Source organism: Zootoca vivipara, chromosome Z1, assembly GCF_965207765.1.
Source record: "Zootoca vivipara chromosome Z1, rZooViv2.hap1.1, whole genome shotgun sequence".
NCBI classification, from domain to species: domain Eukaryota; kingdom Metazoa; phylum Chordata; class Lepidosauria; order Squamata; family Lacertidae; genus Zootoca; species Zootoca vivipara.
Genome location: NC_142583.1, coordinates 24,557,804 through 24,575,732, shown reverse-complemented (window position 1 = coordinate 24,575,732; position 17,929 = coordinate 24,557,804). Strand labels below are relative to the sequence as shown.

The 17,929-nt window shown below is 41.0% G+C and overlaps 1 protein-coding gene across 3 annotated transcripts in view; it reads left to right on the top strand.

The window, feature by feature from the left end:
* SNX25 (sorting nexin 25) overlaps positions 1-17,929 on the top strand; it is a 53,214-nt gene that overhangs the window by 4,487 nt on the left and 30,798 nt on the right. For all 3 annotated transcript variants that reach the window (XR_015947871.1, XM_035111746.3, XM_088661015.1), the window contains exons 2-5: positions 7,560-7,644; positions 9,983-10,199; positions 14,805-14,977; positions 17,126-17,312. Coding sequence is in view for 2 of the 3 variants with exons in the window: in XM_035111746.3 (XP_034967637.3) it covers positions 7,560-7,644; positions 9,983-10,199; positions 14,805-14,977; positions 17,126-17,312 (662 nt within the window). In the remaining variant the exon portion in view is untranslated. The remainder of the gene's footprint in view (positions 1-7,559; positions 7,645-9,982; positions 10,200-14,804; positions 14,978-17,125; positions 17,313-17,929) is intronic.

Genomic DNA, 17,929 nt, shown 5'->3' with positions numbered 1-17,929 from the left:
TAGATGAACGTTTGTTTGAGAGCTGTTTATTCAGCCTCACATATAAATAGAAGCTAAACTTGTAAGATTTCCCTCCTTATTCTGAAATTGGACAGACAATGCCCTGAATTTTATGTGTCTGTGATTTGGGTCAAGTGATTTGTATAGCCAGCTACTGTACTATAATCACAGCAAAATTCTGGACATGATAAGCATAGTAGTAAGCACACTGATTTGAAACCTACCAATTATATCATCTGCCTTGCATATCAGACAAAATTATTTTGCATTGTTGGCATTGGGACTAGGCATATACCGGTAGTTGGATTTATCTCCCCCAATAATGGGACTTTCATGTGTACAGTACAGTATATCTATATACTCTCTCTCTCTCTCTCTCTCTCTCTCTCTCTCTCTCTCTCTCTCTCTCTCTCTGTGTGTGTGTGTGTGTGTGTGTAATTGGTAAAATTCTGCAGTAGAACCTACCTTAGCCTGCACTTTTAATTGGGAACTTCTTTGAATGAGAGCTGTTTTATTGTTAATCTGGGCAATTTATTAAACCATCCACTAATGGTGTCAGCCTCCAAACTCAATGGATTTTGTTGTGCTGCAAGACTTGAATGGATTTGGCTTGTCACTCACAAACCACCAAAGATCAAGACTATTTTATTTGGCTTTAAGATACTTGCTTGTTTAGCAAGGGTGGAATAAATGGCAGGCTGTTTGTTTTACTTTTATAAAAATAGAGAACGTGCCACCAAAAGTGTGCTGCATGGGATGTGAGGGCTGGGTGCCATGCAATCTTTGCCTCTGAAAAAGAAATCTTACTGTGATCCACAGGTAGTTGCTGTTACTCCCTGAATCATTACAGACCAAACTTGCTAGTTCTTTATCTGCTAAAGTAGCTTAACTGGAAATACACTTTAAAATAAATAAAAATCCCCATGAAATTACTCCAATCCAAGTCCTAGCTATTTAGGAAGTGTATTGCAAAAAAGACCAATGAAGTTACTGACCTGTAAAATACTTTTTAATCTGCATGTCTTTTTGCAAGAGCTTATTGCAGTGGTCAGCAAACTTTTTCAGCAGGGGGCCGGTCCACTGTCCCTCAGACCTTGTGGGGGGCCGGGCTATATTTTGGAGAGAGAAAAATGAACAAATTCCTATGCCCCACAAATAACCCAGAGACGCATTTTAAATAAAAGGACACATTCTACTCATGTAAAAACATGCTGATTCCCGGACCTTCCGGGGGCCGGATTTAGAAGGCGATTGGGCCGCATCCGGTCCCTGGGCCTTAGTTTGGGGACCCCTGGCTTATTGGATATACTATTGTTTGGCTTTGTGAAGTCATAGTCATAGAATATAATAAACTTTTGCATCCTTAGTGGTTTGTATACTTAGACTGCTAATTGGCCTTTAGCACCAGAATCAGTTTCATTCTGAAGTGTGACCTAATGTGTAGTTATTGATAACAGCTATCTTTTGCCTTCCAGTTTTAAAGAGTGGGTACTCCTTGTCCTTGTTGCTTGGATTCTGTCTCTAGATAACATTCTTAGATGAGAGCAGCCTCTTGATTACTTGCGGAAATGTAACCTTGCAATTGCAAATTCTCTTGGATTTGTAGGCAGTAGAATTAAATCCTTTGCAGCCTTTTCACTTTTTATGTGCCTCTGCTAGCTGTCATTTTTTCAGGGGTAGAGCTTCCCTTATAAATGCTGCTTTTTTCCTTTATGGTTGCACTCTTTTATATGCACCTCTTGTCTTTTCAAGCATCCTTCCCCCTTTCCTTTACCTTTCTATCTGTCCATCTTTATCTGACACTGCAGGTACGCTTTCGTTGTTGGGTTTTGTTTTGTTTTTTAAAAAGAAACAAACAACAACAACACATTTACGGTGCAGTTTTATAGGTGGCCTTAACAATATCCCATTTATTTTCAGATAATTTCATTAAGGCCGATCTTGTAGCTAGCAAAATCAGCAAGGTTGGTTTCCGGACTGGGAAAGAGGGAGCAAAACCTTCCTTGTTGCCATTTGAGGAAGTCAGGGCAAGGAGAGGCTCTCAGACACAGCTAGTGTTGAAAATCCTAAGGAAATCACAAAGTCCCTTAGACCAAGGCTCTATAATTGCAGCACTTACCAGTATTTTCTTTTCTTTCCTGTTCTGCTTTATTTATTTATTTATTTATTTATTTATTTATTTATTTATTTATTTATTTATCTGCTCTTCATTGGTGGCATGCTGAAGTAGGTTACCTGAAAATGGATAACATTTTACAGAAGCTGCTTAGAGTTGGGTATTTTACACCACGAAAGAGTAGGGTATTTTACTTGTTGCGAATGTTTAAGAGAAAATTCCAAAATCCATATTTTTTGCTGTTGGCATCCATCTATTTCGATAGACAATGGAGTGTGCCTCCGGGGGTGAAATCACTGAAGTGACATCCTTAGAGCACAAGCCTGGGCAGTATGCATGGAGGTCCTGCTAGGGTTGCCATGTGCCCTCTTTTTCCTGGACACGTCCTCTTTTTTTCAGGGTTAAAATCTGGAACAAATTGCTTTTATTTTGTTAGCATCGTCTTTTTTGCTCTTCAAAATATGGCAGCCCTATCCTGGGCTGCCAAGATGACAAGCCACCGCCCCCCCCCGGGCCTTACATGTGGTCCAGAGGAAAGCAGAGCAATTCGTTTGGCACCAAGAGTTGCCAGAAGGAGGCATTCACGGCACCATCCAATCATCTTAGAGACTCCGCATCGCTTCTCGGCCCTTTGGCTAAGATCAAGGGGACTCCACTCTGGATGTGTGTAGAGTGGAAATAACTTTTATACAATACAGTATGTTCTACCTGGTTCTGATTCTTATTTGTTACAGGCAACCAGATCAATATTGGTTTTTATTACTTTTCTTACGGTTGTTTCTCCCATTTTTCTCACATCCTGGAACTCTAAGGTTCCCACAACAGGTCTCTGTTCCAGGTGTTGACCAAACCTGGATTTTCTTAGTTTCCTCATGATGGATGCTTGATACTGTGGTCAGGACATGCTTTGGAACTTCAGTTTCAGATTGTAAAAATATACAGTAGTGACAATGGAAAAATCCACTTGTATGCTACTCTTAACTATTGACAGCACAAATGGGTAAAGTATGAAGGGGTAATCTCTCTCTCTGTGTCTGTCTGTCTGTCTGTCTGTCTGTCTGTCTGTCTGTCTGTCTGTCTGTCTGTCTCTCTCTCTCTCTCTGTGTGTGTGTGTGTGTAATGATTGATTTCTAGACATTTTAATAACATTTCAAATTGTGGGTGTTTTGTAGACCAGAAATTATTATCTGCATGGTACTATATTTTGTTTTTTATGGTTAATTCTACTGTAACTTTTATTTATTTATTGCTACCATAGGCAGCCTAGAGAATCTCTTTCTGGATGGGATATAAATAATGCAAGTAGACAAATATTATCCATAAAATGTAATGGGAGTATTTGTAGTCAGAACTTGACTCTAGTTTATTGGGGAATGCATTGCCACAGTTCTGTGATACATTCCAGCTAGGCAAAAGCACTAGAGAATAGACAACAGAGCCCGAGAAAAGTTATGGCCTCGAGAGAGAGCCCTGAGAGTTGGGAAGCATTTTACCTTCAGGCTTGAGATTCCCCCCCCCCCCCCGCTTTTGTTCCTAATTTTTCAGTATTGGAGTCAGTTCTGTTGCTGTAAACACATTTTAAATAGAGCACTCTTGTAGGTCAGAGAGAAGCAGTTGCATGAGATAAGATTTGTTTTGTATTGCTCAAGTCCTTTCCCAGTGAGCCTGTACTCTTCCTAGTGAGGTATTTCTTGACATGATTTTTTAAAAAATGTTATTTAAGGATTCAGAGAAGTTCATTCATTCTAATAAAGTAACACCCACCTATACCCTGGCTTCTCCACTATTTGGTTCAGGGGGAAGTTACCCAACATTAGCTTACTTGTTATTCAAGCCTGAGATTCAGATAATTGTGTAACTAATTCCCAGATGCTGTGGGCTCATTTGATCCGAACACCCAACTCCGTGTGATCATAGTAAATCCCTTTTGAATGAGGGGACTTTCTAGAAGAGTTTGTGATACAGCATTTGGAAGAGGGTGGTCTGAGGGAGTTATAAACAACAACAGAAATCTCCTGAGTATCCCTAAAGTAGCATAAAATGTCCCTTCATTAGCTTTCTAGATCCCAGTCCAAATAAAAGATACATGTACTCTACATTTAATGTTTATGTTGTGAGGTTAAAAAAAAAGGTAAAGGACCCCTGGACGGTTATGTCCAGTCAAAGGCGACTGTGGGGTGTAGTGCTCATCTCACTTTCAGGCTGAGGGAGCCAGCGTTTGTCCATAGACAGCTTTCCGGGTCATGTGGCCAGCATTACTATACCGCTTCTGGCACAACGGGACACCGTGACAGAAACCAGAGTGCACAGAAAGGCTGTTTACCTTCCCGCCACAGCAGTACCTATGTATCTACTTGCACTGGCATGGTTTTGAACTGCTGGGACAGAGCAACGAGACTGCCTTTGGGGGAAGGGTGGTATGCAAATTTAGTTAATAATCATAATAATACATTTTATAATAATGATTAGGAAGTAGTTAAGACGTGTGTACTTAAAGCAACACAAAAGTGGCCTTCCTGTGTATGCAAATCTGATGAATAGGTCATATATTTTAGTTTAATAAGCTGCGATAAGAGCAGTGCTATTTTTCTAGAAAAAGAGGTGCCAGAACTCACTGTGAACTCTGTTTCTCTCTTAGAATGACAATGGCACCCACCTGAGAGGTGCTGGAGCTGAGCTCCTGTGAGCTCCGGCTGTAAAAAAAAAGCCCTGGATAGGAACAAACCTTTGCCCACATACCGTATATATTCAGTCCTTCCTTTGTAGCATTAGTAATCAAACATAGAAGCCTTTAACCATAGTTGAAGTTGGCTTTAGATCTGGCTTCTTTGAAAACTGGTAACCCGTAGTTTTCCGGTTTGTACAAAATGGGAAATGCTAGTTAGTTAATCTTATTGGGTTGATTGCTTTTACAATAGAAGAGTGGGCGCAGGCAAAACGTTTGTTCATATGTCCGCTTATTTGGCCAAGGGGATCATTATCCAAAGCTGGCTGGAGAACTAATACCGAAATGTTATTAGAAGCAGCAACTCTTCATTACAAAACTTAAATATGGCGTTAATTGACACCCAGAGTGAGAGGGCAGGATCCACTGAGGAATATTAATTGTCTCAATATTTAACAGTAAGCATGTGTGACTCATCTAGTATTGCTCCTTCACAACCTGAGTTTTTCATTTGGGCCCTAGATTGAAATAAGATGTTTCTTTTGTGGACAGTCCATTATTTTTATGTTCCTGGCGCTATGCCTGTTTTGTTCCTCCTCATAATTTCCTAGAAATAGTTGATGGGCTTGTTGGTGGTGCTGGTCCCCCCCCCCCCGTTTCTTTTCATTGACTGAAGATAGCCAAGAGGGAGAGATAAATATGCACAGAACTGTGTTTGGTTGCTTGAACTGAATATCTAAGAACGCTTTGCGGAGAAGGCCATAGCTCTTTCGTTGACCTAGTTTAGACCTTTTGAAGCCAGAAGAACTGTTTATTTCCACATGTACCTGCCATACAGTAACTATTGTATTCAATGGGACTTAGGAAAGTGGGATTAGCACTGTAGCATATGAGGCTCTTCTTTGAGTGCCCCTGCCATTTGTGGCATGGCAGGTGGCTGCAGGAGAAAGGACCTTCCCTACTTGGTGGTCTACCCCAAATGTGGAATGGTACAGTACTTTGCTTGGCATTTCAAAGCCAAGCAAATGCTCTTAGTAAAATCCCTCTTGTATGCTATGCTGTGTGTGTTTATTTCTGCAGCTTTTCGTAATTGGTTTTTTTAAAAAATATTGTGGCGTTTAATGTTTTGGTTTTAAGAGCCTTTGGAGAGCTACTGCCAGTTGGACTAGACACTATGGGGGTAGATGGGCCAATGGTTGTTGTTGTTTAGTCGTTTAGTCGTGTCCGACACTTCGTGACCCCATGGACCATAGCACGCCAGGCACTCCTGTCTTGCACTGCCTCCCGCAGTTTGGTCAAACTCATGTTCGTAGCTTCGAGAACACTGTCCAACCATCTTGTCCTCTGTCGTCCCCTTCTCCTAGTGCCCTCAATCTTTCCCAACATCAGGGTCTTTTCCAAGGATTCTTCTCTTCTCATGAGGTGGCCAAAGTATTGGAGCCTCAGCTTCACGATCTGTCCTTCCAGGGAGCACTCAGGGCTTATTTCCTTAAGAATGGATAGGTTTGATCTTCTTGCAGTCCATGGGACTCTCAAGAGTCTCCTCCAGCACCATAATTCAAAAGCATCAATTCTTCGGCGATCAGCCTTCTTTATGGTCCAGCTCTCACTTCCATACATCACTACTGGGCCAATGGTATGAGAGTATAAAGTGGTTTCATATGTTCATAACCCTTGAGTGTGAATCAGAAGTGTACATAAGAAGAAAGCACGCTGAGTATGCAGTTAGCAGTGTACACAGCATGCCCATGAAATGAGAGGCTGTACTTTCCACGTAGAGCACTTACATTCCATGTTGCACAGGGGTGGGAAACCTCTAGCCCATGGGCCAAATTTGACCTGCCAAGACTCCCCATTTGGCTCACCAGGGCATTTTTGCCAAGCCCTGCCCTATACTGGCTACCATATATGAGACTCACCCCCCCCCTCCCCACTACAGTGGTCCCAGTCCAATTTGAGTCCTTCCCCAAGCTGCTACTTTTAGAAACAAAACAAAAAGGGAGATCCTGATCATTTTTTATACAATATATATGTTGCATTTTTGTATGTGTATGTAATGTGATTCATGACATGGTGGCTTGCCTCACACCATCTAAACGAAGCCAGTTGTAAATACCTATTCTGCGGGTTATTGTGATTAAAGCTGTTGCTGCTCATCTTGAACTTCAAAGACAATACTGCTGCTAACTTGGGTGAACAACTGAATCACCCTATTTGCATAGTGTTGCTTTTAGAGTCATTGGAGATGGAGAAGCTTTGAGGGAGATGGTTTTATCTGTGGAGATGCACATTTATTGGACACATTCAGCTGTACAAGAAGTCCTCCTTCTGGGTGAGGTGTTGATTCCGATCATGTTCATCCCCCTTTCATGTTGGCAGCAAATGTTGAATGCTGACGCCTTGTGATTTCAAATATATGGTTGTATTCTTATCTCGCATACTGTGGCTGTCAAATCTGCTGTGGGTTGACAGAAGATGAATGGTTCTCTTCCCTTATTAGTTTACATGTATTTGCAAATTTGCAAATTATAACTTAATTTTCTAGCTTCAGATTGGTCATTTTAAAAAATGAACACCTTTTGGAGTCAGGAGACTGGCTCAGAGTTTTGGCAACCCCAGATTTGGAAAGAAAATTACTTTTTAAATGACTGGGCTAGTCGTAAGACTGGGCTAGATGTCTCGAACATAGTGTGTGCTTTGCTGGATTTAGCAATCAAATATTATTTAAATGCTGCATTCGTCCATGTCTTAGGTGTGTGCATGTTTGCTGTCTTTCAGACTCTTTTATCTGGAAACGCACATGAATCTGTCCAGTCAAGGCGATTGATGATTTCTCATAACATGGATAAAGCTCTGAAAGAAGGTAGGACTCAAAGATAATCAGTTATTTGATGAAAAGTCATTGCCCTCAATATTGCACACCATGGGATTTTGTAAAATAAAAATTTGAGAAGCTCCCCCACACCCACCCACTGTACTTTGGGATACATTCAGGTTGCGCAACTAGTAGCATGGAATCTGAATATCAGTAACTGCTGTCATTGTCTAAAGTAGATGTATTGTATGGTTGGTTGGATCCATGAGTGGAGTTCCCCTAACAGAATGGAGTGCTCTTGGGTCTCAGCTCTCCCTTTCAGCTGTGAAAGATCAGGAGATCCTCTGGAATAGAGTTGGAGGTGGCACAGGGGACAGCAGTTGGAAACACACAAGAGACTGGACGCTGGCTAACAAATTGAAGCTTCATTGGACAAGGCAGAATATGACTACTTGAATAAACAAGAACAGTAGTCTTCATAGAGAGCACACCTAGCTCCTTCCTTTCTACATTTGGAGGTTTATACGGTATTACATAGAGGGCTTATTTTCAACCAGAGCTCACTGGAGATCAGCTCCTGCATGTTTCAGGTGGGTGCTATTGCTATTCTAAGAGAACAAGGGAGAAGTTCATGGTGAGCTCCGACACCTCTTTTTCTAGAAAAATAGCACTGATTACATACATACATACAAACAAACAAACATATATACATAAATAAATAAATAAATAAATAACTTTCCACAGTTCAAATCATGCTCAAGGTGGCTTACAATGTGAAAAAATACAGAACTGCAACATAACAAAAGTAGTTATAAACAATAAAGAAAACACTAAAAAAATACGCAACCAAACTGAACAATTTCCACAAAAGTTCTAAAATAAAGATACAAAAAAAAATCAACACCAACAAAAAACCTCAAACAAAGAGTCAGTTCAGCAGCCTCAGTTTTTGTAGTTGAAGTGAGCCCTGCCCTCCCAGGCCAGGCGGAAAAGACAAGGAGCAGGTCTTCTAGGACTCACAGCCAATATGGTCTATTCCCCCCCCCTTTAAATTATCACCTATTCAGTATTGGAGAATCATGAGGCTGGCCTTGAAAATGATCAAGGATCCACTTCTCTTGCATTGGCTTCTTCTTGGAGGAGGCAGGCAGTTAGGATAAACACTGCGGGTAAGAGATGTGATTCAATCAAAGAAAGTCTGTAATAGCTGGGTTTTCAAACTAAGGAACCCGTCATCAAAAGAATATATGATGCTGATATATCCTGAGTGTGTCTGTTTTATAAAATGTATTGTGCAGCCTAGGGATGATATTCCAAAGGCAGTATCCAAATAATTTAATTAAAAAGAGTGAAGACATGGCTTAGGTTGAGTTGCCAGCAGATAAAGGATAGTATTTTCTGTTGTCTCTTAGAGAGCTTCTGTCTGTAAATGAATGCTGAATTGCAAAGGCTGTATTGCAGTGGTAGGGAGTAGCCTCGCATGGGGCTTAACCATGAGCATTCTAATTGTGAAGGCAGGAAGAGTCCGCCATGCAATGTGGGCAATTGGCGTGGTTGCTATTAGCAGAAAATTTCATGCATTGGGTTGAGATCTACAGTGACCAGAGATAGGAGGCTCGGTGCGAAGGAGCTGTGGGTAGAAGCGCATGGATTTACATCTGAACCAAAACCAGTCAACACTTTGGATTTCATGCCCATCTACAGTTGATAGTGGGTTCAGTCACCTCTAATGTTATGTAAAGTTTGTTTGTCCCCTCTTCACATGCTTTTCTTAATCAGGTAACTGCTCTGGCAAAGTCTGTTAATTTGCTGCTGCATCTAAATCTGCAAACTGTCATTCCTGTGAAAGTGAAAGTAACTGATTTTAAAAAGTGGGAAGTGAACCAACGCAGCTGTCTTAGTGAACAGCATGAGCTTTTTAAATTAAAACTCAGTAACTATATAGTAACATGTGACTATAAAGCAGTTAGGCATGCCAGACCAAAAAGGTGTGATAGAGCTGGGTAGTTAATAGTTTCATAAAATAAAGCTTAGTTTTCATGTGACACAGTGTGTTTTATCAGTTGTACTTAATTAAATTACTCAATCTGTGGGAAATGACCATATTTAATTTTTACTTACAGTTATAGGTAGCTACTTAGGATTTCTAGTAAGGTGACTGACAAATGGCAGTTTCAGTCTTACTCTGTGAACCCCCAGGAACCTTTTCCAAGGTCATTTTTTCTTATATCGTCCCTTTCTTATTTTGTTTAAAGGTGGGAGATACGCTGAAGGTGCAAGCAGTCAATGTTTTTAAGCACCAATTGTTCATAACAGTACTCCCCCCCCCCCGCCCCAGAGCTCTTGACTGAATTCTGCTTCAACTTTGGTGTTGCTTTGGTTTCAGTGTTTGACTACAGCTACAGAGATTACATTTTATCTTGGTATGGTCACCTCAGCAGAGACGAGGGACAGCTGTACCACCTGCTATCCGAAGACTTCTGGGAAGTTGCCAAGCAGCTGCGACAGAGGCTCACTCACATTGATATAGTTAAAGTCGTCTGCAGCGATGTAGTGAAAGCTTTGTTAACCCACTTTTGTGACCTTAAAGCAGCCAGTTCCAGGTAAAAACATATTCCCCCACAACACCCTTGTTCCATTTTAGTTTAGCTATTCTCCCTTTCCCCTTTTGCTTGTGTTTGAACTGTATTGAGAGACCCCGTGTGGTGTAGTGGTTAAATTGCTGGACCAGGACATGGGATACCAGGGTTCAAACCCCACTCAGCCTTGAAGCTCACTGGGTGGCCTTGGGCCCGTCACTGCCTCTCAGCCTAACCTTACTCACAAGGTTCTTGTGGGGATTAAACAAGGAGAGGAAGCCACTTTGAGCTGCTTAGAGAAAAAGATGGGCTATAAATACATATGATGATGATGATGATGATGATGATGATGATAAAGAATAGTGAAGCCTCCTTTGAGGCAACACCAACAGAAACAACGATAAACAGCAATGATAACCAACTTTTTTGGCACGTGTGTCACAATACAAGTCAAACCTCTGAGAGACTATATATGCCGCATGCTCCCTCATACATTGTGGTTGGCCTGTGTCTAGTCTACTGAGCTGAACAGACCCTGGCCAGTAGCAGAAAGGCAATCGGAAGTGTAGGCCTCATCCTACTCTTCTGGCAGGCATATGGACCCTCCTTTTCCTACCTAAATATATAATGAACTTCTATTGTTTTGGTGCATATGGTACAGGTTTACCTTCTATGCCGTGTGCATGGCAAGGCATTGTTCCCATCAAGGTTAGAATTGTGGCCAAACTCATAAGTGTTTTCTGTCCTGTATTAAAAATGATAAACTTCGCCACTTATTCTGTTGGGAGCCGCCCAGAGTGGCTGGGGAGACCCAGCCAGATGGGTGCAGTATACATAATAAATTATTATTATTATTATTAGCCTATTTATTCAGCATTTGGGGTGGGGTGATTCAAGACCTTTTTGATCTCAGTTAAAGATGGGCTGTGGAGGTTGCCAGAAAGCAAAACTTGGCAAGAGTTTTAAAAATAAATAAATAAATAAATAAATAAAGAGAATAAGGCCACTGATGTGTTATCAGACATGGATTGCAGTTGTATATTTGTTGTCCACTTCTCTTGCACTAGGAACTGAATCCCTTTGACCTGGGTGTGTTCACTACATATGCATGTGAAGTATCCTGTGAAAGCTGATGTTCTTGCAAAGGGAATTTCCTCTTTGTTCTTGTAGTTCTGTTTTTTTGTTGGTCTTGGCATTTGGCAGTACAGTACCTAGTTGGCAAAGGTGATTAACAGAAACCACAACAAACAGGGAAGCATTAGGAGCAACTTAAAAAACCCCACAACCCAAGCTAAAGTATATTTGTGTGGTCGGACCCATGGGCCAGCTAGGCAACTGCTTGGAATCTCCCGATTACATCCTTTGAAACACAACTGTGTATTCCCCCCCCCCTTCCCACCTGTTGCACATTGAATGTGGCCGATTAATAGCTGTGTAGTTGGTATATGTGAGTCCTTGGGATGTGGCAGCTCTCCATGAGGCATTGAAGCTCAGTGCATGACCTTGCTGGCCGGTTTGTTTGTTTATCTTGGAGATGCTCTTGATGCAATATATTAAGAACCAGGTTGCTATGTGGCTTTCTCTAGCAGAGAAAGAAAGCTCCTTGGCCTATTTTTATTCCAGCCTTCAGTATGAATTCCCAGAGTGCTTCACATAAGAGGAAAATGCAAATTTAAAAACCCAATTAAAATATAAATAAAACAGAACTGAATAATAAAAAATACAGTTATTAAAAGGCAGCAGGATCTTAAAAGCGAGGTAAAAATGATCAGCAGGACTAAAACTATAGCATGCGCAAATAAAAAAGTCACCAAAGTGGGCACTAGATGTTGCTTTTGCATAACCTACTTCTTAAGGATGTTCTGTGTTTAAAAATGGGACGGCTGCTTTGAGCTTTCTTGCTTGGGATACCAGTATAGCACAGTAATATTACATATGTGCTCTTTTAGATATTTACAATTTGAATGCCTAGCTGGGAATTAAAACATGGAGACTTAACAGGATTTCACTGTGTTTTAAAATCCATGCAAACTTTTAGTGCCGTGGTGGGGAACAGCTGGTTTGCCAGTCTGATTCTGCCTGGCATGGGTCCCGGTTTTACCTGTGAGATCCTAACACTTGCCACTCACTTTGTTGAATTGCAGTTACCGGTACTAGTTTTAACTTTCTGACAGGCTCAGGTAATGAATCAAGACATGAGTTTGTTCCAGTTGCACATTAATTATAGCTTATGTGGTTTGGGCACACTCTTTGCTCTTGCTTACACCCTCAGGAGGGGTCCCTTGCAAGTTGCTAAATTGCTGTTGATAGCCTGGTAAAGTATTACAGGAAAATGCAGAGAACAAACATACCTTGTAAACTAGGTTGAAGGTTTTCCAGTAGTCATTTTAATGCACGTGGTAGACATGTGAAACATGAGAGGGTTTTTCTTTGCAAATAGCAGTCTCAAGGCTAGCCGGAAATATTAAAGCAATTAAGAAATAAAAGCTGAAATATCTGAATTGGTAGCTAGATGGTCTCTCTCTTAGCAAATGAAACAAAAGGGAAACATCCATATCTATAGGATTTGTGTTTTCTTGCTAGTGCCCTAAATTATACCTTTTTTTCGGAAAAGGGTTCTAGCAGATCAAACTTGCTTTAATTCTGCCAACCGGAATGGCTTCAGGGTTTAATTTTATTTTTTTTAAAGTTCCAATTAGAGTTAGGAGGCTAACATGAATGTTAGGAGGCTAACATGAATGTGGTCCCAGGTTTCATTGGAAAAGACTCTCACTTGCACACCTTGACCAAATATCAATTACCCTACTTTCTAAACAGATTTTTGGTGTATAATGCTTTTTAAAATGCCACTCTCAGCATGCTTGTTTCAGCCACTAGTAAGAGACCCATTTCCCTTGCAGAACTTGACAGCAGTATCAAAATGGCCACACCATCCTTCCTTCCAAGCCATGGTGGCCCGAAGTTGCAAGGCTGTCCTTGTGCATTCAGGAAAATATATTTTTGACAATGGAGTGTAGTGTGCAAAGTCAGAGCAACTCGCAGGATGAAGGAAGAAAAGTAGCCTGCTTCTTACTTCTCCTTGGCCCAGGATTGTTCCTCCAGAGACTGGCTTGAAAGCCTCGGTTGATTGAGAATGCTTAACCAGCTCTGAATAATTTGTCAGGGGTTTGGACTAAGTGTCCCCTACACTGTGCTTTTCCTGAGCTCAGTTCCTACCCTACTGATTGTCCAAGTGATTGGGAAGTTACATGGTCTCACTTTCTTTTTGCTATGAAAACGACTGTGGGTGGGTGGGCTCAGGGGAACGGACGGCTTTCTTTAACTATCAGGGTTTATTTAGGGGAAAGGAAACTGAATGTATAATTCAATGTATTTTACCCTACAGTTTGATCTAACTGGTTTGCACAAACTATAGTTTTCCTTTGAATAAGGACTGCAGGTTGTTTTGAACTGCAAATAGAAACTTGAAACTTCTTCACTTCACGCATCAAAGACTTGGAGACAGAGGTGAAGTGTGTGAACCCAGGACTTAGGTCTGCTTATCCTAATAAACTGGATTTAAACCATGGTTTAGTATTGCATCTCAACTGGGCTGGTGTGTTTCATGAACTGTAAATTATTTTTATTTTAGGTGATGTTTGATTTTGTTCTGTCTTTGCTGTGAATGCTGTACTTTGTGCCTGGTGGGCCTCTCGTTTTACTTATTACCTGCTGCCAGAAAATGCTGCATCAGAACATGTTAGAGATTTATGGAATACTTTCTGGCATGCATTTTATTGCAAGAGCTGCATCAAGGATTTTCAAATACCTGCTAAGATAAACTTATCCAGTACATGTTTGCATACTTGCCCTCTTATGCAAGCATATACTGAAAGTATTTTACTGGCTGATTGGAAGTGGAAATGAATGACGCCCTGGTCAGGGCCTTTTTATACGGCATTTGCAAAGCAGGCCTCAAACTGGCAATTGCAAGCTCCCTTGCAATTTGCAACAAGATGGACCAAAATGAAAATCATCCAATGTTCTGTGATAAATGCTTTGTATGGAAATTCTGTAAAATAGACATTGGAGGTGTTGAAAAATTCATTTGCATGCTGTATGTTTGTTTGAACCAATTCATTAAGCTTTTTAAAGCTTATCTGGTTTATTCAAAGCAATGGATAGCATGAAGTTGAAGTGACGCCTTTCAAATTCCTCCACAGACATGTCAGAGGAGGGAACACAGGGATGTGAGATCTGATGCTTGTCCCCATAAACCTTTCCCCCACAAACTACTAAACCTCACCATGGCACGGTGTTGTGAAACCACAGTGTGTGTGTGTGTGTGTGTGTGTGTGTGTGTTTAAGAAATTGAGAAAGGTTCATAACTTTGTTAACATTACAAAGCCCAAGTGATTTAAATTGCTGTTTTCCCTTTCTTTCTATAACGAATAGGGAAGAAGGGAGGGGCTTGCTGTGGGGAAACGTAGAACTAAGTCATACTGTAACCAAAAATAATAATAATGCATTGCATGTAACATTCAACCAAGGCAGTGGTTTTGTAGGTAGCTGGCTTTCTTCATTTATGGATTGGGAATCTTCAAGCAGTGATGATTAGAAGATGATTAACTTTCTGCTGCTCCTCTTTAGACTGGAAGAACAGCCACGGCCATTTTTATTGCATCCGTGTTTGAGGAACTCTGATGAAGAAGCAAGATTCCTACAAGCATGTTCTCAGATTTTGGTGTATTGTCTTCTGCCCTCAAAGGATGCCCGGTCGCTGAGCTTGCGCATAGTCCTTGCAGAAATACTTGCATCAAAAGGTAATTATAGGTCAGGTCAAGGGTTTGCTCACGATTAGAAAACCAGCCTGCACATTTATTTATTTCATAAAATTTATACAACGCTTGAGTGTTAAAAAACCTCAAAGCAGTTCACAAAAAAACCGAAGCAAGAAAATCAAGAAAAATTCACAACCGTATTTTAAAACATACAAAAGGTTAAATAGTTAAAACAGATTAAAATTTCCTCAACAAAGGTTATTGGTCTTTTGGGGCCTGTGGGCACATTTACAAATTGCAGCAAATGTTGTGGGCACCATGGAGATACAGTTCTACCTTGGAAGTCGAACGGAATCTGTTCTGGAAGTCCATTCGACTTCCGAAACATTCGGAAACCAAAGCGTGGCTTCTGATTGGCTGCAGGATGTTCGGCTTCTGAAAGAACGTTCGAAAATGGTTCAGGAGCCAGAAAGTTCGACTCCCAAGGTGTTTGGGAGCCAAGGTACGACTGTACTGTGACTTGGCAAGCACCACAACACCCTTGGCTACAATGGGATGTTTTTTTGAAGCCTGATTTTAGTGAGTGAAACTTGTGGGTGCGGCTTTGGCAACCCTTCCTTTGCATGCATTGACTTTATTGCACCTTGCTTGTTCTGATAGCTTTTTAGAGGAGCCCAGGAGATCTCTCTTTGGTTTTACAGATTTGAGCCACTGAAAAAGCCACACATTTTTCTTGATGTGTACCAGAGTGAAAGCTTTCATGAAATGAGGGCAGGCATACAATTAGACTGAAGGCAGCCTGACTCATCAGGTGCATGAAATAAATGTTGCATATGAAAGTCCATACCACAATAAACTTGTCAGTCTCCAGGGCATCGCAGACTTTTTGCTGCTACAATCTAATATGACATTTTTTCTGGAACTCGTAAATGGAAATGTCTGTTTCATGTGGAAATAAAGGTGATTTCATTTTAAGTAGGGCTGTTGGCTTACCCCAGGCATCCCCAAACTGCGGCCCTCCAGCTGTTTTGGCCTACAACTCCCATGATCCCTAGCTAACAGGACCAGTGGTCAGGGAAGATGGGAACTGTAGTCCAAAACATCTGGAAGGCCGAAGTTTGGGGATGCCTGGCTTACCCAATCAGGTAACTATCCCTGATTAGTTAGTTAATCATCTACCCTTTCAATGATAATATTTGTAAAATAATAACAATAATTTATTATTTGTACCCCGCCCATCTGACTGGGTTGCCCCAGTCACTCTGGGTGGCTTCCAGCATATATAAAAACATGGTATATTTAGTATATTACTGAAACCTCAGTATAACGGTCTCTTTGAGACCTTAAACAAATTTATGTGATTTACAACAATAAATAAAAGCCACCATTAATTCTTAGAAAAAGAGGCAAATTTTTATATTTTTGTTTTCATTCTTTTACTCATAGCAACAAAGGAAGCTGTCTTATACCATTGGTTCATTTTGGCTAATACTGTCTATGGCAGCTATCTAAACTTTTCAGATCTAGGCTCTACTTTTAACACAAGCATGCATTTGGGAACTTATTTCTTAATATTTTACCATATATTTGCATGGTGGTATTGCTCCTGTTGTGACCTATACTGGATCAGGCCCGACCCACCAGTTGAAGACCAGTTGTCTACAGTGGTCAATCCAAAAGAGTTCCATAAAAACAAGTATTCTCTTAATTTGCAGCTCTTCTGATCTAAAAATTGCCCTTACCAATCAGTCTACTACAGCTATAATGGATTGGATTACAGATTTAAAGCTTGCTCTCCTACTTTTTTTCAGGGTTCTAGGAAATACTTCACAAGCATGAAGCAACAGTATTTTAAGAGACTGAATTTCCAAACTCCTGTGATTATAAACCTCTAAGGTTGTGTGTCACCTCCAGCTAATTTTAGGAAAAGTTTTAAGACTACAATGGGAGGCACACTTCATGGGAACAGTTTTCCCGCTGGGCACTGGGATTTGTGTCCAAGTAAATAAGATCAAGCTGTGAAGAATTTTTTTAAAATAAACGTAACACCAGCATTTAGAAGTGGTTCATTTGTACGCATAAATTAAGGCTAGTATTATTTAGTGCAAAATGTACAGGGTTTTTCCCCTTGATGAAGATGTCTGCAGCATTACATGTGTGCCACCGTTCTTCTTTTTTAAAAAACTTCAGTACTGAAACCCATGGTAGAGCTCCTGAGTGATCCCAACTACATCAACCAAATGTTGCTTGTCCAGATGGAGTACCGGGAACAGGTGAATGAGCATCACAAAAGAGCATACACATATGCTCCTTCTTACGAAGAGTTCATCAAGCTTATTAACAGCAACTCGGATGTTGAGTTCCTCAAACAACTAAGGTAATTCCGTGTTTGTTTGTAGGAAACTCGACACAAAATACGTCCATTGACATTCACTGAATTGGGGGCAAAGTCCGTATTGGAGAGAGAACAGACATGTTCTATTATGGCATGCAAGTAATTGGGGCCGTGGGTAGCTGTACTATGACCCATATCCAAAGTGGGTATTCTCCAGCCCAGTGTTTCTGGAGGCAGGTGTTTTTGTTTTATTGAACTTGCAGGAATAGGCCACACTCATAGGATTTATACCAGGCACGGCCAGGCACGGAATTTTTTTCATTTCACCCTTGTCAGGAGCTGGAGTCAGCCATAGGTCAACAATAAAGTGCTCGATGTCAGTGAAGTTAACTCTTTATTGAAAGAAACAAAACAGCTCTGTCCTAGTGGTCACCACAACCCTTCCCAGTAGGTCTTGGCCCAATGAATCACTTGCGAGGACTGAAGGTCCCTGCTCCTCCCCTGGGTCCTTCCCCAGCAGCCGAAGACTCCTTCGTCTTGTCTCTCATTGCTCTGCCCTCTTCATTTCTCTGTATATTCTGGGAGACCAAGGGGGAAGCTCAGATATATATATATATATATAAGCTAGGGCTGGGTGATATCTGGATTTTAACATTGTG